The sequence below is a fragment of the Jaculus jaculus genome, chromosome 16, assembly GCF_020740685.1.
Source record: "Jaculus jaculus isolate mJacJac1 chromosome 16, mJacJac1.mat.Y.cur, whole genome shotgun sequence".
NCBI classification, from domain to species: Eukaryota; Metazoa; Chordata; class Mammalia; order Rodentia; family Dipodidae; genus Jaculus; species Jaculus jaculus.
In genome coordinates, this window is record NC_059117.1 from 36,457,171 (window position 1) to 36,477,479 (window position 20,309).

The window sequence follows — 20,309 nt, forward strand, 5'->3', positions numbered from 1 at the left end:
ACTTAGGAAGGAGTTAATTTCTAAAAAATTTAGTGCAGCTATTATTTCACGACAATAAATATTTGAAAGCATCTCTGCTAGGAAACAACTTTTTATGGTAAAATTATAGTATCCATAATGTGTAGCTCAGTAAGTAGTGAATGAAAGCTCTACAAGATTTGGGTGGTTCCTCCACCACCCCCCTGTTTTCATTTTCTTTTGGTTTTTTGAGGTAGGGTCTCACTCTAGCTCAGGCTGACCTAGAATTCACAGTGTAGTCTCAGGGTGGCCTTGAACTCATGTTGATGTTCCTACCTCTGCCTCCAGAAGGCTGGGATTAAAGGCATGCGCCACCATGCCAGACTTTTTTTTAAAAAATTTTTTGAATTTTTTTTATTTGAGAGTGACAGACATAGAGAGAAAGACAGATAGAGGGGGAGAGAGAGAATGGGCACGCCAGGGCTTCCAGCCTCTGCAAATGAACTCCAGACGTGTGCGCCCCCTTGTGCATCTGGCTAACATGGGACCTGGGGAAGCGAGCCTCGAACTGGGGTCCTTAGGCTTCACAGGCAAGTGCTTAACTGCTAAGCCATCTCTCCAGCCCACTTTTTTTTTAAAAAATACAGTGTCTTGTTGTGTATCATGAGCTAACATATAGATAGATCTCTGTGTAGCCCAGGTTGACCTTGAACTCCCCATCCTCCTGCCTTTGCCTGTCATGCTGAGATTACAGATATGCACCACCACGTCAGGTTTTTTACCTCCACACTACACTGCTGTGTTCATCTTATTCTCAAAGTACCTTTTTTATTTTCTAGTTTTGTTATTATTCCCTAGTAAATTGATTATAACTGAGATGCTTTATTTACTTATATTATAGATATTAAAACATTTCTAAAGATTTTTTAAGTAAACTGTGAACTATTTTTGTGAATACTAAGAATTTATACCTGTTTTTTTTTTCTCCAAATGATATAAATTAAAGAGTTTATGTCCCTGGTGGATAACAACAGTGGTTCATAACATTATGATTTCCAAGGAATTCAAAATTTCATGATTTTTTAAAACCTTTTTATTTAGTTAAAAGAGAGCTGGAAGTATGGCATAGTGCTTCAGGCATTTACCTGCAAAGCCAAAGGACCCAGGTTTGACTCCCCAGGACCCATGTAAGCCAGATACACAAGGTGGTACATGCGTCTGGAGCTCATTTGCAGTGGCTAGGGGCCCTGGCAGGCCCATTCTTTATCTGTCTCTTTCTCCACCCCCCCCCCCCAATTAAAAAAATTAAACAAAAACAAAGTTAAAATAGGGCTGGAGAGATGGTTAGGGGTTAAGGCACTTACCTACAGAGCCTAATGACCAAAGTTCTATTCCCCATTACTCACGTAAAAAGCCAGATGCACAAAGTGACACAGGCATCTGGAGTTTCTTTGCAGTGACTAGGAGTCCTGGTGTGCCCATTCGTTCATTCATTTTCTTGTCTCTCTCTGCTTGAAAATAAACTTTAAAAAGCCAGATGTGGTGGTGTATGCCTTTAATCCCAGATCTCAGGAGGCAGAGGTAGGAGGTTTGCTGTGAGTTTGAGGCCACCCTGAGACTACATAGTGAATTATATCTAAGTCAACCTGGGCTAGAGTGAGACTCTACCTGGCCCCCCAAAAAGTTAAAATATAGTGCTGGGGCATGTAGATGAATGCTTGGTTGCAGTTACAAGGCCCAGATTAATCCTCAACACTGCAAACAAGAAAAAGAAAAAAAAGGAAGGAAGGAAGGAAGAAAAATGTTAAAATATAATCAGTTTTCTTTGAAATTATGTGTACTTTCATTTAAAATGTGGAATTCTGGGCTGGACAGATGGCTCAGTGATTAAGGCACTTGCCTACAAAGTCAAAGGACCCAGGTTCGTTTCCTCAGGACCCTTGTAAGCTAGAAGTACAAGGTGGAACATGCATCTGGAGTTTGTTTGCAATGGGTGGAGGCCCTGGTGTGCCCATTTTCTGTATCTCTTCTATTTGCCTCTTTCTTACTTTGTCTTTCAAATCTCTCAAATAAATAACAATAAAAATAAAAATAATTTTTGAAATGTGAAATTCAAAATTTGGAAATATAGAAAAATGTGAGCTGGAGATGTAATACATTAGGAAGAGTACTAACATGCATGAAACTCTGGATTTGATCTGCTAGATCGCATAAATGGGGCACATGCCTATAATCCCACCACTCAGGAAGTGGGGGTAGGAGAATCAGGACTTGCAGGGGGAGCTACATAGTGAGTTTGAGGCCAGCCTGGGCTGCATGAGATATATAAATAAATCAGATAAAAGACAAGAAAGCTTGATGAGTGGCAGAGAAAATTGTCAAAGAAGATAGAGTTCCAAATCAAAACTCTAGGATTTCTTGTCATTGTTTCTTCTGTTACTTATATGTAGGTTGAGTCTAATCACCTTTTCTCTTAATTTTACAGAGTTAATGTAAGAGAGAAGGCAGCCTTGCTGAGGATGAAGAATCATTAGAGAAGATTTTTTAAAAAAGACTTTCTGTTTCAAAAGTCTTGATCATTTGGTGGTGTCTCCAATTGCTACTTCTCAATCAAGTCATTTTGCTTCACCAGAATGTTTTTTACAATCTCAAGAAAAAATATGTCCCAGAAGTTGAGTTTATTGTTGCTTGTCTTGGGACTCATTTGGGGATTGATGTTACTGCACTATACTTTCCAACAACCAAGACATCAAAGTAGTGTCAAGTTACGTGAGCAAATCCTGGACTTAAGCAAAAGATACGTTAAAGCTCTCGCAGAGGAAAATAAGAACGCGGTGGATGTGGAGAGTGGTGCGTCGATGGCAGGATATGGTAAGATAATTCCTAGGCTTCTCACACTCTGTTCCCATTGAAATACAGTCACAGAAGCTGAACTCATTACTTCATGTGCAGGCCTTTGCAATTTTATTTCTGACTTTTTATTACAAGCAGTTTCAAATGTACTAAAAAGTAGAAATTATGATACTGATGTTCACTCAAATTTATAATTAATGTTGTACACTAACAGTTTTAGTCATTGGATCATATTTAAAGGACCTTAAACTGTTAAGTTTCACTACTACATTCTTATCTCTGTAAAAATACACATTAAAGCATATTGTATATATTTTAAAATAATTATTTCTATATAAAATAATACCATTATTATACCTCATTTATATTTTAAGTTTTCTTGCTTTCCCAGTATAACTCATCAAATGTACAACCTTTGTCCCAAGAAGCAGGATTTACCTCTGGCTCCAGCATTGTGCATGGCCTCGCTTCCTTTCACATTATTGTGTCCTGCTGTCTTAACTTGCGCCTGAAGTGTTCTCCGTTCCCCATAGGATTTGGGGAGGTGTAGCCAGGCCTGGCAGTGTAGAACTTGCCTGTAGTCCCAGAATTCTAAAGAGCGAGGGAAGAGGGGTCAGCAAGGCCTGTGTGGGCTACAAAAAAGAATGAATGAATGAATGAATAAAGGAACAAAAACTAGTGGTAGGGTGGAGCAGAAGGGAGATAGAAAAGGGAGAAAGGGAGGAAGTGAGAGGGGAGCAGGATGATTTTTGTCTAGAATACTGAGTGTACATGAGTGTGGAAAGAATCAAAATATGTTGAGTCTTATAATGAAAAGAGCAATTCTTTCTAGTGTCGGTAGTTCTCAAACTTTCTGTTCCTCAGAACCCATTTTAAATTCTTTCATTTGTTCAGTGACTGCCTCCATATCTGAACAGCACACTGTAGGAGCCGCTTCTTGACTTTCAGGTATGGCGCCATCTGTTTCCAGTGTGCCTCCTGCCCCTTCGTCTTGTAAGCACTGCACGCTGGCATGTACCCTTCTATTTTAAAATACCTTCTACCACCAATGTGGCTTTTTCAGACACATGCCTTCATTTCTAAACAAGTATTTCATAAGCAGAGAGAAACAGACAGAAAGAAAGGGTGCATCAGGGCTCCCAGCCACTGCAAAGGAACTCCAGATGCATGTACTACTTTGTGCATCTGGCTTTATGGGGGTACCTGGGAATCAAACCCAGGCTGTCAGGCTTTACAAACAAGTGCCTGTAACCACTCTGCCATTTCCCCAGCTCCACATGCCCTTCTTGTCCTGCCATTTTCCCTGCAGAATTTTGCTTGGAATGACAGTGTTTGCACTATTATACCTACATTAGTGGTATTCATTATAGAGTCATATGGTACATATAATCTCCTTTCTTGTCTAACTTTCCTCCCTACAATTAATTAATTCTCAAGTAGAGATAAAAATAGAAAGTGAGAGAGAATGGGCGCACTAAGGGCTCTTGCCACTGCAAACAAACTCCTGATGCATGCAGTGTCTGTGCTTTTTACATGGGTGCTGGAGAATCGAACCCACGCTATTAGACTTTGCAGGCAAGTGCCTTTAATCATGGAGACATCTGTCCAGCCCCATCCTCTCTAGAATTAATAACTGTTCATTTTTCTTTCTTTGCCTAGTTTCCTGTTGTCTCCCTACACCTATTTAAATATCCTCCTGGTGCATTCTGATACATTAGGTATTTTATCACATTATTTGGAAGTATCCTTTCCTGGAGCTACCCCTCCCCCCCCAATCTTAACTGTGTCTCATATATGAACTAAACTTCATTGTATGTATGTATGTATGTATGTATGTATGTATGTATGTATGTGAGAAAATATTTAAGTTTAGTACTATATGTGTTTTTAGTCATTCACTGGGGTCTTGGAATATATTTCTTGAGAATAAAAGGAGTTACCATATCAGAAAATGTTACTTTGGGGGATTATCTTTTCTATCTGTGTATCTGGGCTTTTCTTCTGAGCTGGTCAGATGGCCTCAAGCAGTGCTCTCCATCTTTTGCTGAGGCAGACCTGTAGTTGTTCTGGGATATGAGTAGAGAATAAGGCAGGAGCTGATGTGGTGACACATATCTTTAATTCCAGGATCCGGGAGGCAGAGGTAGGAGAATTAGTTGCTGTGAGTTTGAGGTAACCCTGAGACTACATAGTAAAGTCTAGGTCAGCCTGGGATAGAGTGAGACCCTACCTCGAAACCCATCCTCCCCCTCAAAAAAAGACAGAAAAAGACAGGATGAGGAGGCTTTGTCTAGCACTCCCTGTATAAACTCCTATCCACTCTTCACCACTCAGTGTGGTCCCCAGATCCTCACAGTGTCTTCCCTACTTCAGAAAACACACCTTGGCTTTTCTGCAGTAGGGGAGGCTCTGGAGCAGAATCACATGGCTTCATAAATAGATTTACACCCAGTCTTTCTATTGGTGTTTTGTTAGTTAGTTAGTTAGTTAGCTAGTTTATTTGTTTTTTGGAGGTAGGGTCTCACTCTGGTCCAGGCTGACCTGGAATTAACTGTCATCTCAGGGTGGCCTTGAACTCATGGCGATCCTCCTACCTCTGCCTCCCAAGTGCTGGGATTAAAGGCGTGTACTACCACACCCAGCTTCTATTGGTGTTTTTTTTTCACTATGTAGTCTCATGGTGGCCTTGTTCTATGTAGTCTCATGGCATCCTCCTACCTCTCTCTCCCAAGTGTTGGGATTAAAGTCATGCACCACAACACCTAGCTTTATGAGTCCTTTCTCTGTTTTTTAAAAAAAGTTTATTGACAACTTCCATAATTATAGACAATAAACCATGGTAACCCCCCCCCTACTTTCCCTTTGCAACTCCACTCTCCATCATATTCCCTTCCCCTCTCAATCAGTCTCTCTTTTATTTTGATGTCATGAACTTTTATTCCTGTTATGATGGTCTTGTGTAGGTAGTATCCAGGCACTGTGAGGTTACGGATATCCAGGCCATTTTGTGTCTGGAGGAGTGCATTGTAAGGAATCCAACCCTTCCTTTGGCTTTTACATTCTTTCTGCTACCTATTCTACAATGGATGCTGAGCATTGATTGGAAGGTGTGATAGAGATATTTCAGTCCTGAGCACTCCTCTGCCACTTCTCAGGATCATGGAGCCTTCTGAGTCATCCCAAGGTCACCACCATCTGAAAAGAGAAGCTTCTGTAACCAAAAGTTTGAGAGTAGCATTAATACATGGGTATGAACATTAATAGAAGTGCTCACTGGGCAGTTTGGTGAGCACAGTATATACATTTAGCCAGACACCAGCAGACATTACACCCCCAGGGCTCATGACTTCCTCTATCATAGGTTTTTAGTATCAGGCATGTATTCCCTCCTGTGGAGTGGACCTCCAGTCCAATTAGAGAGTGCTTGGTTTCCCCCATAACAGACATGCCACTATTGCACCCATTGGCTCATTTGGCCTGGCTGGCCAATCTTAAGGTTTGCAGTGTCCACTGCTGTTTATCTCCACTGATGACTTCTCTCTCTCCCATGGAACTGCGTAGCTTTTTTCCAGCTGTCATCTGGACTACAAGAAGGATGTTTTCAGCTCAACACCAGCAGGATTTCTCAGTGACCTTGCAGCACAAGCATACAGTCTTAAGCAATAGGGTCTTTCTCCTCTCTTGTTCTTTCTCTCTTTTTTTTAAAAAAAATATTTTATTTATTTGACAGAGAAAGAGGGAGAGAGAGAAAGAAAATGGGTGTACCAGTGCCTCTAGCCACTGCAAATGAACTCCTGATGTGTATGACCCCTTGTGCATCTGGCTAATGTGGGAATGTGGGTCCTGGAGAATCGAATCTGGGTCCTTTGGCTTTGCAGGCAAACACCTTAACCGCTAAGCCATCCCTCCAGCCTTCTCACCCCCGCCCCCACACACACACACTTGGTTTTTCAAGGTAGGATCTTGCTCAAGACCATCTAGGCTGACCTGGAATTCACTATGTAGTCTCAATGTGGCCTCAAATTCATTGTAATCCTCTTACTTCTGCCTACTGAGTGCTGGGATTAAATGTGTGTACCACCATGCCTGGCTAATCTGTTCTTTAACCTTCATTTCAGGAATACATGGTATAAAATTCCTGGGCATTATGGGGGTAGGGTCCTGTGAGAAAATACTGGATTGCTTCTTGGCTGTTTTGTTGTTGTTGGAAAATCAACCTTTTGCAGGGGGATATGTTAAGTATTACCATTTATCAGTCTGCTTTCTAGCTTCTAAAGTGTTTTTGTTTTTTGGGTTTTTTTTTGTTTTGTTTTGTTTTTTTTGCTTTTGAGGTAGGGTCTCACTTTAGCTCAGGTTGACCTGGAAGTCACTGTGTAATCTCAGGGTGACCTTGAACTCATGGCGCTCCTACTTCTGCCTCCAAAGTACTGGGATTAAAGGTTTACACCACCACACCCGGTAGCTTTTAAAGTTTTGTTGCTATTGTCTTCTTTCTTGTTACTTTTGCTTTATGGCTTTATACTTAATAAGGAAGAGAAAAACAACTTGAGTTCAGTGAGGTATACAGAGTCAGTATAGGTTAAATGCCTGTGTTGTGGATGTTATCTTTACCTGGGACTGTACTGGGCAGATTGTTATTTTTCTTTATTGTGATAATTTTCTTTTAAAAAATTATTTATTTGAGGGAAAGAGAGAGGCAGATAGAGAAAATGGGTGCATCAGGGCCTCCAGCTACTGCAATGAACTCCAGATGGTGCGCTTCCTTGTGCATCTGGCTTATAAGGGTACTGGAGAATCGAACCTGGGACCTTGGGCTTTGCAGGCGAGTGCTTTAACCACTAAGCCATCTCTCCAGCCTGTGATAATTTTCTTGAAGTGATGAGAGTTGGTCTGCATTTGTTCTTAAGGATCACATATAGATGATCTGAGCTGAAACACTGGGTGTAACCTGAGATGGGCAAGTACTTGTCACAGATGCAGATACAGTTGATCGAAGGACACCAAACAGAAACAATGAAGAAGAGCATTTTATTTACTTATTTGAGAGAGAGAGAAAATATGGGCACACTCCAGATGCATGTGCCACCTGTGCACCTGGCTTACATGGGTACTGGGGAACTGACCCTGGTTCCTTAGGCTTAGCAGGCAAAGGTCGTGACCACTAAGCCATCTCTGCACCTTAAGAAGTGGATTTTTACCGAAGAGTAAATATATTTGAAATAAAACTTGCCCTTGAGTATTTAAAAGGCAACATCTATGCTACACTGCCCAGCTGTGTGGAGTGGCACGGCATTCTGCAGATGCCCTCATGGAGAAAACCCTCTTTACAGAATTATTGCTCAAATACATTCCACTTTTTTCCCCTTTTCTATACTATCTCCAGCTTCAGGTCCATGTGGAACTCACTAAATTAGGATGATATTAGTGCTAGTCTCTTAAAATATGAAATAACTGTTGACCATAGCATGATTTAGGGACATAGAAAGGTAAATGGTATACATTTACAAAGAATTCTAGGGCTGGAGAGATGGCTTAGCGGTTAAGCACTTGCCTGTGAAGCCTAACGACCCCTGTTCAAGGCTCGGTTCCCCAGGTCCCACGTTAGCCAGATGCACAAGGGGGCGCACACGTCTGGAGTTCGTTTGCAGAGGCTGGAAGCCCTGGCGCGCCCATTCTCTCTCTCTCCCTCTATCTGTCTTTCTCTCTGTGTCTGTCGCTCTCAAATAAATAAATAAATAAAATTTTTAAAAAAAAAGAATTCTAACATTTGTTTTATTTTGGTTGTAATAAGATATTTTTATAATTAATATATATTTTAAAATATTCTTATTTATTTAAAAGAGATTATGGATATATCTGGGCCTTCTGTCATTTTCAACTCCAGATGCATGTGCTAGTTTGTGCATCTGGCTTTATATGTGTACTGGGGAATCAAACCTGGTCGTCAGGCTATTGCCAGCAAGAGCCTTTCACTACTGAGCCATCTCTCCAGCCCCACCCAAACAATTTTTGACTGTAAAAATATTATGGTTGGGGTTGGAGGTGGGTAAAGCGGCCTGGTCTACAAACATTGACCTGGATTCAGTCCCCCTCACCCATGTAAAGCTAGATGCAAATTGGTTCAAATGTCTGCAATCTCAACATGCCTTTGACAGTGGGAGGTGAAACCAGGAGAATCCCAAAGCTTTCTGGCCAGCGGCATTTCCAGCAGCAAAAAGACAAAAACAAGAGAGATCTTTGTCTCAAAAACAAGGTAGGAGGAGAGAGTCAATACTGCGAGGTTATTCTCTGACCTCCACATGCACTCTCTGACACACACACACACACACACACACACACACACACACACACACAGTGTTTATAAGTATTCAAATAATATATATGTATGTATGTATGTATGTATGTATGTGTGTATATATATATTTACCCATTATGTGTGTGTGTGTGTGTATATATATATATATATATATATATATACACACACACACACACACACACACACACACACACACAATGGGTAAATAAAGAAGATGGAATTTCAGTTAATTTGGATAAATCAGGGATTTGCATATTTTTTTCTTAAAAGAGTAAATAGTAAATATTTTCAGCTTTGTTGGTTATATAGTATCTTGTGCAATAAGTGAACATACCTATGTTCCAATAAACTTTATTTTACACAGATAGGTAGCCAGCTGTACTATGTTAGCTCTTAGATATGGTATATATTCATATATTTCAATACATCTTGAACCATGTGATAGTATTCTTAATATTAGTGTGTAACTTATTTAATTGTTGTAGACATATTTCCACTTTCAAATAGTGAATAGTTTAGCAGTAACATTTTTTGGTGTTTTTTTATGTGCTGTGATGATGAGGGGAATTGAACCTGTAGTTTAAAGTCCTTTCTATCTCTAGGCCTAAATGGCTTTGCTGGGTGATTCTTTCAAAAGTTTAAAAAATTAGGGCTGAAGAGATGGCTTAGTGGTTAAGGTGTTTGCCTGTGAAGTCAAAGTACCCAGGTTCAATTCCCCAGAACCCACGTAAGCCAGATGCACAAGGTGGTGCATGCATCTGGAGTTTGTTTACAGTGGCTGAAGGCCCTGGCACACCCTTTCTCTCTCTCAAATAAATAAAACAAACTTTAAAAAGTTTAAAAAATTAACATAATTTTTATGAAGCTAGTTTTTACTATTCTACCAAAATCAAGGACAATAAAAGATTAAAAACCACAGTTTAGCTGGGCGTGGTGGTGTATGCTTTTGATCCCAGCACTTGGGAGACAGAGGTAGGAGGATTGCTGTGAGTTCGAGGCCACCCTGAGACTACATAGTTAATTCCAGGTCAGCCTGGGCTAGAGTGAGACCCTACCTTGAAAAACCAAAACAAACAAACAAAAAAAACTTCACAATAGTCCTATAAGAAAATTTGTTTCTGGGGCGAATTAGCAATTAAGTGGCAGGTGGGAATGAGAAGGGGGGGGGGCAGAGAGAAATGGGGGCACCAGAGCCCCCAGCCATTTCAAACAAACTCCAGACGCATGCCCCACCTTGTGAATCTGGTCTATGTGGGTTCTGGGTCCTTAGGCTTCACAGGCAAGCACCTAAATCGCTAAGCCATCTCTCTAGCCTGAAACTGTAACTTTACAATTCCTATCCATCTCAGGGTGGTATCAAACCTCCTAAAGGTTTAGGTTCATTTTATGTTTATGTTCTGGTAATTCCTCACCCTACACTGTTATCCTAAGGTTCAGATATAAAGAAGGTGGATGTCAGGGACAACCTGGGTGCAGTATTTATCCTTTAGTTTTGTCACTGAGGGGGTTTAAGAATTCTTCCCAATTTACCACATACCTCAGCTCTTCACTGAAAGCTCTCAGTAAAGAAATATTTCTTACCCATTTTTATTATTTTGAAGAATTTCAAAATTCAGAATTAAAAAATTATATGGGGCTGGAAGGATGGCTTAGTGGTTAAGGCAAGTGCCTGCAAAGCCAACGGACCCAGGTTTGATTCCCCAGGACCCACGTTAGCCAGATGCATAAGGTGGCACATGCGTCTGGAGTTTTTTGCAGTGGCTGGAATCCCTGGTGCGCCGCTTCTTTCTCTCTGTCAAATAAATAAAAAAAAAATATATTTTAAAAAAGTTACATGGTGTGGGATAGGGATGTAGCTCAGTGGTACAGTGTTCTCAGCCTTTAACAGGCCTTGGGTTCAGTCTCCGATGCACGTGTTGGCATGTACAACTACAAATTAGATAGCAGACATACTTTTTGTGGAGTCTTGCTGTTTGCTATCATCTTTTTTCTGTATAGGTTCAATATTTTTTTTTAGGTTCAGTATTTCTTTATAAAATCTTATTTATTTACTTATTTATTTGAGAGAGAAAGAAATGGAGAGAATGGTTCCAGGGCCTCTTGCCACTGCAAACAAACTCCAGACAAATGCATATTGATGAATCAAGTCTGGGCCATCAGGCTTTACAACCAAGTGCCTTTAGCCAGCCATTTCTCCAGCTCCAACATTTCTTTTCTAAATTATATATATATATATATATATATATATATATATTTTTTTTTTTTTTTGAGGTAGGGTCTGCTGTAGCCCAGGCTGACCTGGAATTCACTATGTAGTCTCAGGGTAGCCTTAAGGTCATGATGATCCTCCTATCTCTGCCTCCCAAGTGCTAGGATCAAAGGTGTACACCACCATACCCAGTGCTTTTTAAACTAATTTTTAAATTTTTACTTATTTATTTATAAGCAGAGATAGAGGGAAGAGAGACAGACAGGGATGGTGGCAGGGGAAGAAAGAGAGAATGTATGGATATTGCCAGGGCCTCCAGCCACTGTAGGTAAATTCCAGATGCATGTGTCATTTTCTGCATCTGGCTTTTGCATGGATACTAGGGATTTGAACCCAAGTAATTAGATTTTGCAGGTAATTACCTTAACTTCTGAACTCTCTCTCCAGTCCAGGTTCAGTATTTTTTAAATTATTATTTTTTTTAACAACTTCCATGATTATAAACAATATCCCATGGTATTGCCCTCCTTTCCCCCACTTTCCCCCTTGAAACTCCATTCTCCATCATATTCCCTCCCCATCTCAGTCAGTTTCTCTTTTATTTTGATGTCATGATCTCTTCCTCCTATTATGATGGTTTTGTGTAGGTAGTGTCAGGCACTTTGAGGTCATGGATAGCCAGGCCATTTTGTTTCTGGAGGAGCACATTGTAAGGAGTCTTACCCTTCCTTTGGCTCTTACATTCTTTCTGCCACCTCTTCCACAATGGACCCTGAGCCTTGGAAAGTGTGATAGAGATATTGCAATGCTGAGCACTCCTGTCACTTCTTTCCAGCACCATGATACCTTCTGAGTGATCCCAAGGTCACTGCCATCTGAAAAGAGAAGGTTCTCAACCAAAAGAGAGAGTAGCACTAATATATAGGTATGAACATTAAGAGAAGTACTTACTGGGCAGTTTGATAAGCATAGTATATACATTTAGCCAGACAGCAGCAGATGTTACCTTTAGGGCTCATGATTTCCCCTGTTTTAAGTTTTCAGTATCAGGGATGTATTCCCTCCCATGGAGCGGGCCTCCAATCCAATTGGAGGGCAGTTGGCTTCCACCATGACAGACATGCCACTATTGCACCCGTTGGCTCATTTGGCCTGGCTGCCCAAATAGAAGGCTTGCAGTGTCTCTGTTGAGTATCTGCAATGGTGATTTCTCTCTCTCCCATTACATGTTCAATATTTCTTATTTGAAATGCTTACGACCAGAAATATTTCAAATTTAGAAATTTTTTCAGATTTTGAAATATTTGTATACATATAACACAATCATCTTTGGGGTTGGGACCCAAGTCTAACATAAAATTGGTTATGTTTCTTTTTTTTTAATTTTAATTTTAATTTTTAAATTTTTATTAACATTTTCCATGATTATAAAAAAATATCCTGTGGTAATTCCCTCCCCCCCCCCCCGACACTTTCCCCTTTGAAATTCCATTCTCCATCTGGTTATGTTTCTTATATGCCCTGTGAACATTATTTTCAGGTAATACACACACTTTTAGTGCACCTAAATTTGACAGTGACCTACAACATGAAGTAAGGCATAGAATTTTCTATTTGTGGCATGTTGGTACCCACAACATTTCAGATTATCATAGCAGTGATAGTAACCTTTGTTGCTTGCTTTATCTCCTTGTGTACCTTTGATTTTTTTTTTCTCCCGAGGTAGGGTCTCACTCTGGCTGACCTGGAATTCACTATGTAGTCTCAGGGTGGCCTCAAACTCACGGCAATCCTCCTATCTCTGCCTCCCGAGTGCTGGGATTAAAGGCGTGTACCACCGTGCCCGGCTGTACCTTTGATTTTTTAAAAAAATGCTGAATTATTTGAAAGAGAAAGAGGATGTATGAGCACACTATGGCTGCAAACAAACTCCAGATACATGCTCCACTTTGTACATCTGTCATTACGTGTGTATTAGGGAATCAAACCTGAGCTAACAGGCTTTGTAAGCAAGTGCCTTTAACTGTTGAGCCATCTCCTCAGCCTCCCAGCACTGCTTTGTATAGAGTAACAGTCATGAAAGCACACTTGCCTTCCGAACATCTCCCAGAGTATCCCCTTTGGTGTTTTTTGTTGTTGTTTTTTCAAGGTAAGGTCTTGCTGTATCTCAGGCTGACCTGGAATTCACTATGTAGTCTCAGGGTGGCCTCGGTTACCTCGGCCGCTCAAGTGCTGGGATTCAAGGCATGCGCCACCACGCCCAGCTCCCTTTCTGGGTAGCTCAGGCTGGCCTTGCACTGAACATCTTAGCCTCCCAAATTCTGGGATTATAAGCCTAATCTTTCTTTGTATAAATATATTTGCTCTTTTGGAGGGACAGTGGGAGGGTAACTGTTGTATTCAGGTCCGCATTGCTGTTGGAAATCACCCTACCAAGAGTGGCTTGTGGGAAAAAGGTTTATTTTGGCTTACAGGCACAAGGGGAAGCTCCACAAGGGCAGGGAAAACGATGACATGACAGGGTGGACATCACCCTGTGGCCAACATAAAGTGGACCATAGTAACAGGAGAGTGTGTCAAACACTGGCATAGGGAAACTGGCTATAACACCCATAAGCCCGGCCCCAACAATACACTGCCTCCAGGAGGCTTTACTTTCTAATTGCCATCAGCTGGGGAACCTAGCATCCAGAAAACCTAAGTTTATGGGGGCACCTGACTCAAACCACCACAGTGACATTTGAAAGAAGTTGTATATATTTGATGATATTTCATCCCTAAACATTTCCTTTAAATTTCTTTTAAATGACTTCCATAATTAGACAATAAGCCATGAAAATTCCCTCTCCTCACCCGCATTCCACTTCACAAATCCACCTGCCATCATCCTCTCCCCCTCTCAATTAGTTTCCCTTTCATTTTGATATCATCTTTTCCTCCTCTTATGAGATTCTTGTGTAGGTAGTGGCAGGCATTGCAAGGTCATGGGAACCCAAGCCTCTTCTGCAATGGACCCTGAACCTTGGGAGGTGTGATAGACATGTCTCAGTGCTGAGCATGCTTCTGTCACTTCTTCTCAGCACCATGGTGCCTTCTGAGTCATCTCAAAGGTCACTGCCATCTGAAAAGAGAAGCTTCTCCAGCCAAAGGTTAGAGTAGTGTTAGCATATGGGTGTGAACACTAAGAGCTTACAGGGCAGATTAGTGAGCATAATATTTATGTTTAGCCAGACACCTCAGGCGTTACATCCATAGAGCACATAACCTCCCCCACTATGGGCTTTTGACTAGGTTTTCAGAATCAGCCATGTATTCCCTCCTGTGGAGTGGGCCTCCAGTTCAGTTAGAGAGCACTTGGTTTCCCCTATAACAGACATGCTGCTATGGTACCTGCTGGCTCATTTAGCCTGGCTGACCAAATCTAAGGCTTGCATGTCCACTATTGTTTATCACCACTGATGATGTCCAGCTTCCCATCTCTTTTTAAAAAAATTTTTTTAAATTTTTTATTTATTTGAGAGTGACAGAAACAGAAAGAGGCAGATAGAGAGAGAGAGAGAGAGAAAATGGGCATGCCAGGGTTTCCAGCCACTGCAAACGAACTCCAGATGCATGCGCCCCCTTGTGCATCTGGCTAACGTGGGTCCTGGAGAATTGAGCCTCAAACCGGGGTCCTCAGGCTTCACAGGCAAGCACTTAACCACTAAGCCATCTCTCCAGCCCCCCATCTCTTTTTGATAGCAGTGGTACCACTTTATACTCCTACTAGGAATGTGTGAGGTTTTGAGTTCTCTTCCTCCCTCCCCACCATCTTGCTTTCCTTTCCTGCTTGGGCATAGCATCCTAGTAGATGTCAAGCAGAGTCTCATTGCATTCTGACCTGCATTTTCTCTAATAGAAGCAGTATTGGGCACTGATTCTTGTACTTACTGACCTTTTCCATATCTTCTTTGGAGAAATGTCTGTTCAAGTCCTTTCGTCATTTTTAAACAAAAGTATGTGTCCTACTTTATTTTTCTTAGAGGATAATTTTCCCTTCAGTCCTTAAGGATCAGTTCTTTCCATGGGCTTTGGTGGAGGTTTTTTTTGAGGGGGTGGGGCAGCAGCAGGAGGTCTAACTCGGAGCAGGATTTTATGAGATTGCTTCTAGACCCCACTGTGAACAGCACAGTTCCCATGGTTTTGTGAGCTCACAGAACTTCATGTGCTCTGCAAGCACATAGGTACTATGGAATCTGGCCTCAGCCAGCCTGATAGCTGTGACCCCTGCTGCGCTTGAGCCTCTGATGAGCTTGTCCTTGGGCAAGCATGGTTGTAGCTCTGGAGAGATAGGCTGTCCTCTTTGGAGCACTTGCTTGTATCTTAAAAGCAAGGACCTTTGCCTGTTTTTAAAATGGTGTTATCTTTCTTATCAGATGCATGATTTGCAAAGATTTTCTCTCATTCTGTAAGCTGTTCTTTTGCTTGCTTGCTTGCTTGCTTTTTTTAAGTATTTTATTCCATTTATTTATTTGAGAGAGAGAAAGAAGCAGCTAGAGAGAGACAGAATGGGCGTACCAGGGCCTCTCACCCTGCAAATGAACTCTAGACACCTGTGTCACCTTGTACATCTGGCTTATGTGGGTCCTGGGAAATGGAACCTGGGTCCTTTGCCTTTCAGACAAGTGCCTTAACTGCTAAGCCAGCTCTCCAAACCTTTTTGATTACTTTTTTTTTTTGTTTTGTTTTTTTTGTTTTTCGAGGTAGGGTCTCACTCTGGTCCAGGCTGACCTGGAATTAACTCTGTAGTCTCAGGGTGGCCTTGAACTCACTGCGGTCCTCCTACCTCTGCCTCCCGAGTGCTGGGATTAAAGGCGTGCACCACCACACCCGGCGCTTTTTGATTTCTTAATAATGTCCTGGGATGCACTAAAGCTTTTAGTTTTAAGGCCATTTATTTTTCTGGCTCATACTTTAAAAAATGTATTATTTATTTATTTGAGAGAGAGAGTGAGAGTGAGTGTGGGCCTCCATCCACTGCAAATGAACTCCAGATGCATGTGCCCCTTTGTGCATCTGGCTTATGTGGTCCTGGAAAATTGAACCAGGATCCTTTGGCTTTGCAGGCAAACACCTTAACTTCCAAGCCCAGGTCATACTTTTTATAACAACACTGGGATCAACAGCAGATTTTTCAATTGGTATTGTATGATTTTTCCTTGATGAACACAGGTTAAGGCTTGAGCGTCCATTTTGGCCAGGCCTTCCTTTGGGAGACCAGATGAAAGAATTTTAGGAAGGAAAATGATCATAGTTACTCTTCTGAAATCCTCCAACCTTCCAAAGAGGTTAAGAACTGTAGTCTCCTCATCATCTCTGGAAGAAATTCAAGTCAAATTCAAGTCTTGGATGCATCACTGCTCACTTGTATGATGAGCATGCTGTCAGAAACTGATGTTTGTGTCTTTCTATAATGTTGAAATTTGTTGAGTAACAGTCACAAGCTCTGTCAACTTCACTGGCTGCAGTTTATCAAGGAATTAATCCCGATTTCCCTTGATAGTGTGCCCATTGGCAGTCTCAGGTTTTTGTGAGTAACATTGCTAGTAACTCTCAAATCGCATGTTGTACTTCACTGTGTGTGTGTCAGAATGGCTGCAAGAGGGTTAAGAGGTCAGAGTTCAGAGATCTTACTGAAGGCAGAGGGCGAGAGCTGACACAAAATGCAGAGCCGCTGCAGGGCTTAGGTCAGATACTAAGGGGCTCCGTGGAAATTGCTGCAGCGTCATCTGTGGAGGAAGAGCTTGAACTTGACCATGTAGTTGAGGCACAGACCAAGTCTAGAAGGGTGGATGGACAGACAGTAGCTTGTGTGGGTAGTGTCAGGTAGTGGGGAACTCTTGCTGAGCTAAAGCCTCAGGGACATTTTGGAGTTGTGTGGCTGATCTCTTGACGCAGGCCGTGGGAAGGTTGAATGACAGATTGGTGAGGCCTTCATCATTACAGTGTTAGGTATTTCTCTGGCTTTGGGATCCACATAAGAGTGTTATGTCCTTCCTTGATCAAGTATGTTTCATAAGTTAATGTGTCTGAATTTTGGTTATGGTTTTAATATTCCCAAGGTTCTCCTGTGTTCCAGTCTACATTAAAAACTCATAGGTGGTCTTGTGCTTGTGCTGGACAGGTGGTGATGCACATGCACGAAGAGGTTGCAAAGTCATCCTATTTCTGTCTTTGTACTCAAAATGGAGCCAACTGCTGCTTTGTAAAGTGGAGTCACGCAGGTCAAGACACAGCCTGCAATCAGTGTTCAGTACTGTGTGAAGCAACTTAGAGCATGGCAAGAAGTTGGAGCAGGGCACAGCCTGATGATCACCATGCCAGGTTCCTGGTGTTTGCCCTGAACCTGAGCACCCCCCCCCCCCCGCCCCCCACGTGTTTCAGTCTGCAGAGGGTCCAGGTTTCTTGGCCTTTTTTTTTTGGCTTCAGTAAACTGCTGACTTAGCTGTCCTTACCTACCTGCTCCATGGTGTGCTTTATACACTGCTTCGAAAACCAGTATAAACACACTCCTTACTGAGGGAGGGGCTAGTACTCTGAGTCAGACTTGTATCCTTTCTGTTACAGTGGAAAAGAGAGAGTTGCTCTATCTCTTCAAGTCTGGCCTTCTCTTTGGAAGAAGGCATGTGCTGTGAATAAAAGAATCAGGCTTTCTCTGTGCTATGGGTGTCTTCTCTCTAGTCTATTTTCTTTTTTGGTTTTTCAGGGTAGGGTCGTACTCTAGCTCGGCTGATCTACAACTTACTATGTAATCTCAGGCTGGCCTTGAACTCCTACCTCTGTCTCCCAAGTGCTGGGATTAAAGGTGTGTGCGGCAATGCCTGGATTAGTATATTTTCTTACAGATGTCCTAAGAATTGTTCACCTTTTTAATCTCAAAACTGTAACAGCTCTGTTGTTGTTTAATGTGGTTTATTCCATTTTTTTTTTCCCCCTTAGCGGATCTGAAAAGAACAATTGCTGTCCTTCTGGATGACATCTTACAGCGCTTGGTGAAGTTGGAGAACAAGGTCGACTATATTGCAGTGAATGGCTCAGCAGCCAACACCACCAATGGTACTAGTGGGAGTTTGGTGCCAGTGACTCCAAATAAAAGGATCAGTGTGTCGGGCAGCATCAGATAGCAGTCGAAGACCACCTTGTGCTACTACATCCACCGTGGGTTTCATCCCATCACAGGAACCCTTTCCTTGCTGGCTAAGACAGAATAGTATTCGACAATAAAAGCTCTGCACATTTTCAAGGAGTTTGCTGGATTTTGAAACTCTAGTTCTGTACATAAAATTTCAAGCATTATTAGTTTGCTTTCATGTAAGTCTCTTCAATGCTGTTCTATATGCTTAAAGGGAATTTTGTAACGAGGTTGATGTAGTAAGCAGAGAGGTGATCTTTGTATAAATCTTTTGTGTTTGAGATCAAGCTGAAACAAAAACACTAGAAAGACATGGATTTGTTTCTATAAAATATTTATTTAAATATATAACATGTTTTTCTGATAAATGAATAAAATATTGTTATTGAATCATTCCTTCTGTTCTCAGTAGATGTAATTGTTATTAGAAAATATGCTCACCTCCAGTACTGTATTTTATTACTCAGATTATGAACAGAGAAAGAAAGTGTAATGGTGAAAATAATGCTTTGAAATCATGACCCAAAGAATGTCTTCATTTGCACTATCCTTCAAAATAATTGAAGGTTAATTGTATATTTTTAAAATAACATTTGTAAGAGTATAATTTTGAAATGGGTAGCAGCCACTGTCCATAACTTAAACATTGGGGCAAATTTGAAATAGTAACGTCTAATCTCATACAAAAACTTTCTTATATATATTCTAAAGAATAATATTTTTATGATAAAAATAATTATTCATGATTTTTCACATGCATGAATGTGGATTTAAAAGTCAAATCCCAGTGTCATATGCCTGTTGCCCAGCGCTCAGGAGACGGAGGCAAAAGAATTACATGTTCAAGGCTAGTCTGGGCAACATAGACCCAACAAAAATGAAAGGAAAAAGAAAATGTTTAACCTGTTGAGTGTTTCTGCTGTCAGGAAAGCACATTATTTCCATATTTTAATAATGTCTGCTGTGGTTATGTTGGAAGGAGATGAGAATACTTGAGGACTTTAGCCAGATGTATATAATAAATGTATTTGTGCTGCATCAAATTGCTTGAAAATATTAATATTACTTTATCTTATATGAGTATTCTGCTTTAGAAAATTTTGGATTAGATATTCATTTTATATAATGACCACTTAAAATAACATTTAAAACATAAATTATGAAGATTGACTATCATTTTAGGAAAATAGCTACTGTACACAGCACAAGAAATCTTAATCTTGGATAATTCTAGTATAGAACAAAATCTTCATTTAAATACCCTTGAGCAAATCTAATTGCTATGTGGTACCCTATATTTCATAATATTTATTCTATATAATAACTGCTTAAGTGCAGCTAGCTTCTAGATTTAGACTATATTTGAATTTAGTTTCCAGTATTTCATTGTTATACTGTGCTACAAGTAGTAGCAGTAATTATATTTTGTTGAAATAAGTATGAGAAAATACTGTGTCATGAAAGGTAGCTTTCCATACCGTCATCTCTGTACTTTATGTGAAGAAATGACATACCATTGCCAGGTGAAGTTTGGAGTAGTTGTTCAGTCTTTGATTAGATGTGGAAATTTTTATTTTTTTGTTTCAGGGATAAAATAAAGTATATTATTTGTACTTACAAAATGTTACATGCTTTTTTCTTTTTTAAAAAAGTATTTGTTTATTTGAGAGGCAGAGATAAGAGAGAGTGGGTGCGCTAGGTCCTCCAGCCACTGCAAATAAACTCGAAAAGTATGCGCCACCTTATGCATTTGGCTTATGTGTGTCCTGGGAAATAAAACCTAGGTCCTTTGGCTTTGCAGG

The 20,309-nt window shown here is 40.8% G+C and overlaps 1 protein-coding gene across 1 annotated transcript in view; it reads left to right on the forward strand.

Annotated features, from left to right (window-relative positions):
* Window positions 1–20,129, forward strand: part of Ccdc126 (coiled-coil domain containing 126) — a 41,936-nt gene extending 21,807 nt beyond the window's left edge. Inside the window, exons 2-3 of the mRNA XM_004652813.2 lie at window positions 2,444–2,829; window positions 18,315–20,129. Of these exons, the coding sequence (XP_004652870.1) occupies window positions 2,592–2,829; window positions 18,315–18,499 (423 nt within the window). The 5' untranslated portion in view covers window positions 2,444–2,591 and the 3' untranslated portion in view covers window positions 18,500–20,129. The remainder of the gene's footprint in view (window positions 1–2,443; window positions 2,830–18,314) is intronic.
* Window positions 20,130–20,309: the final 180 nt, after the last annotated feature.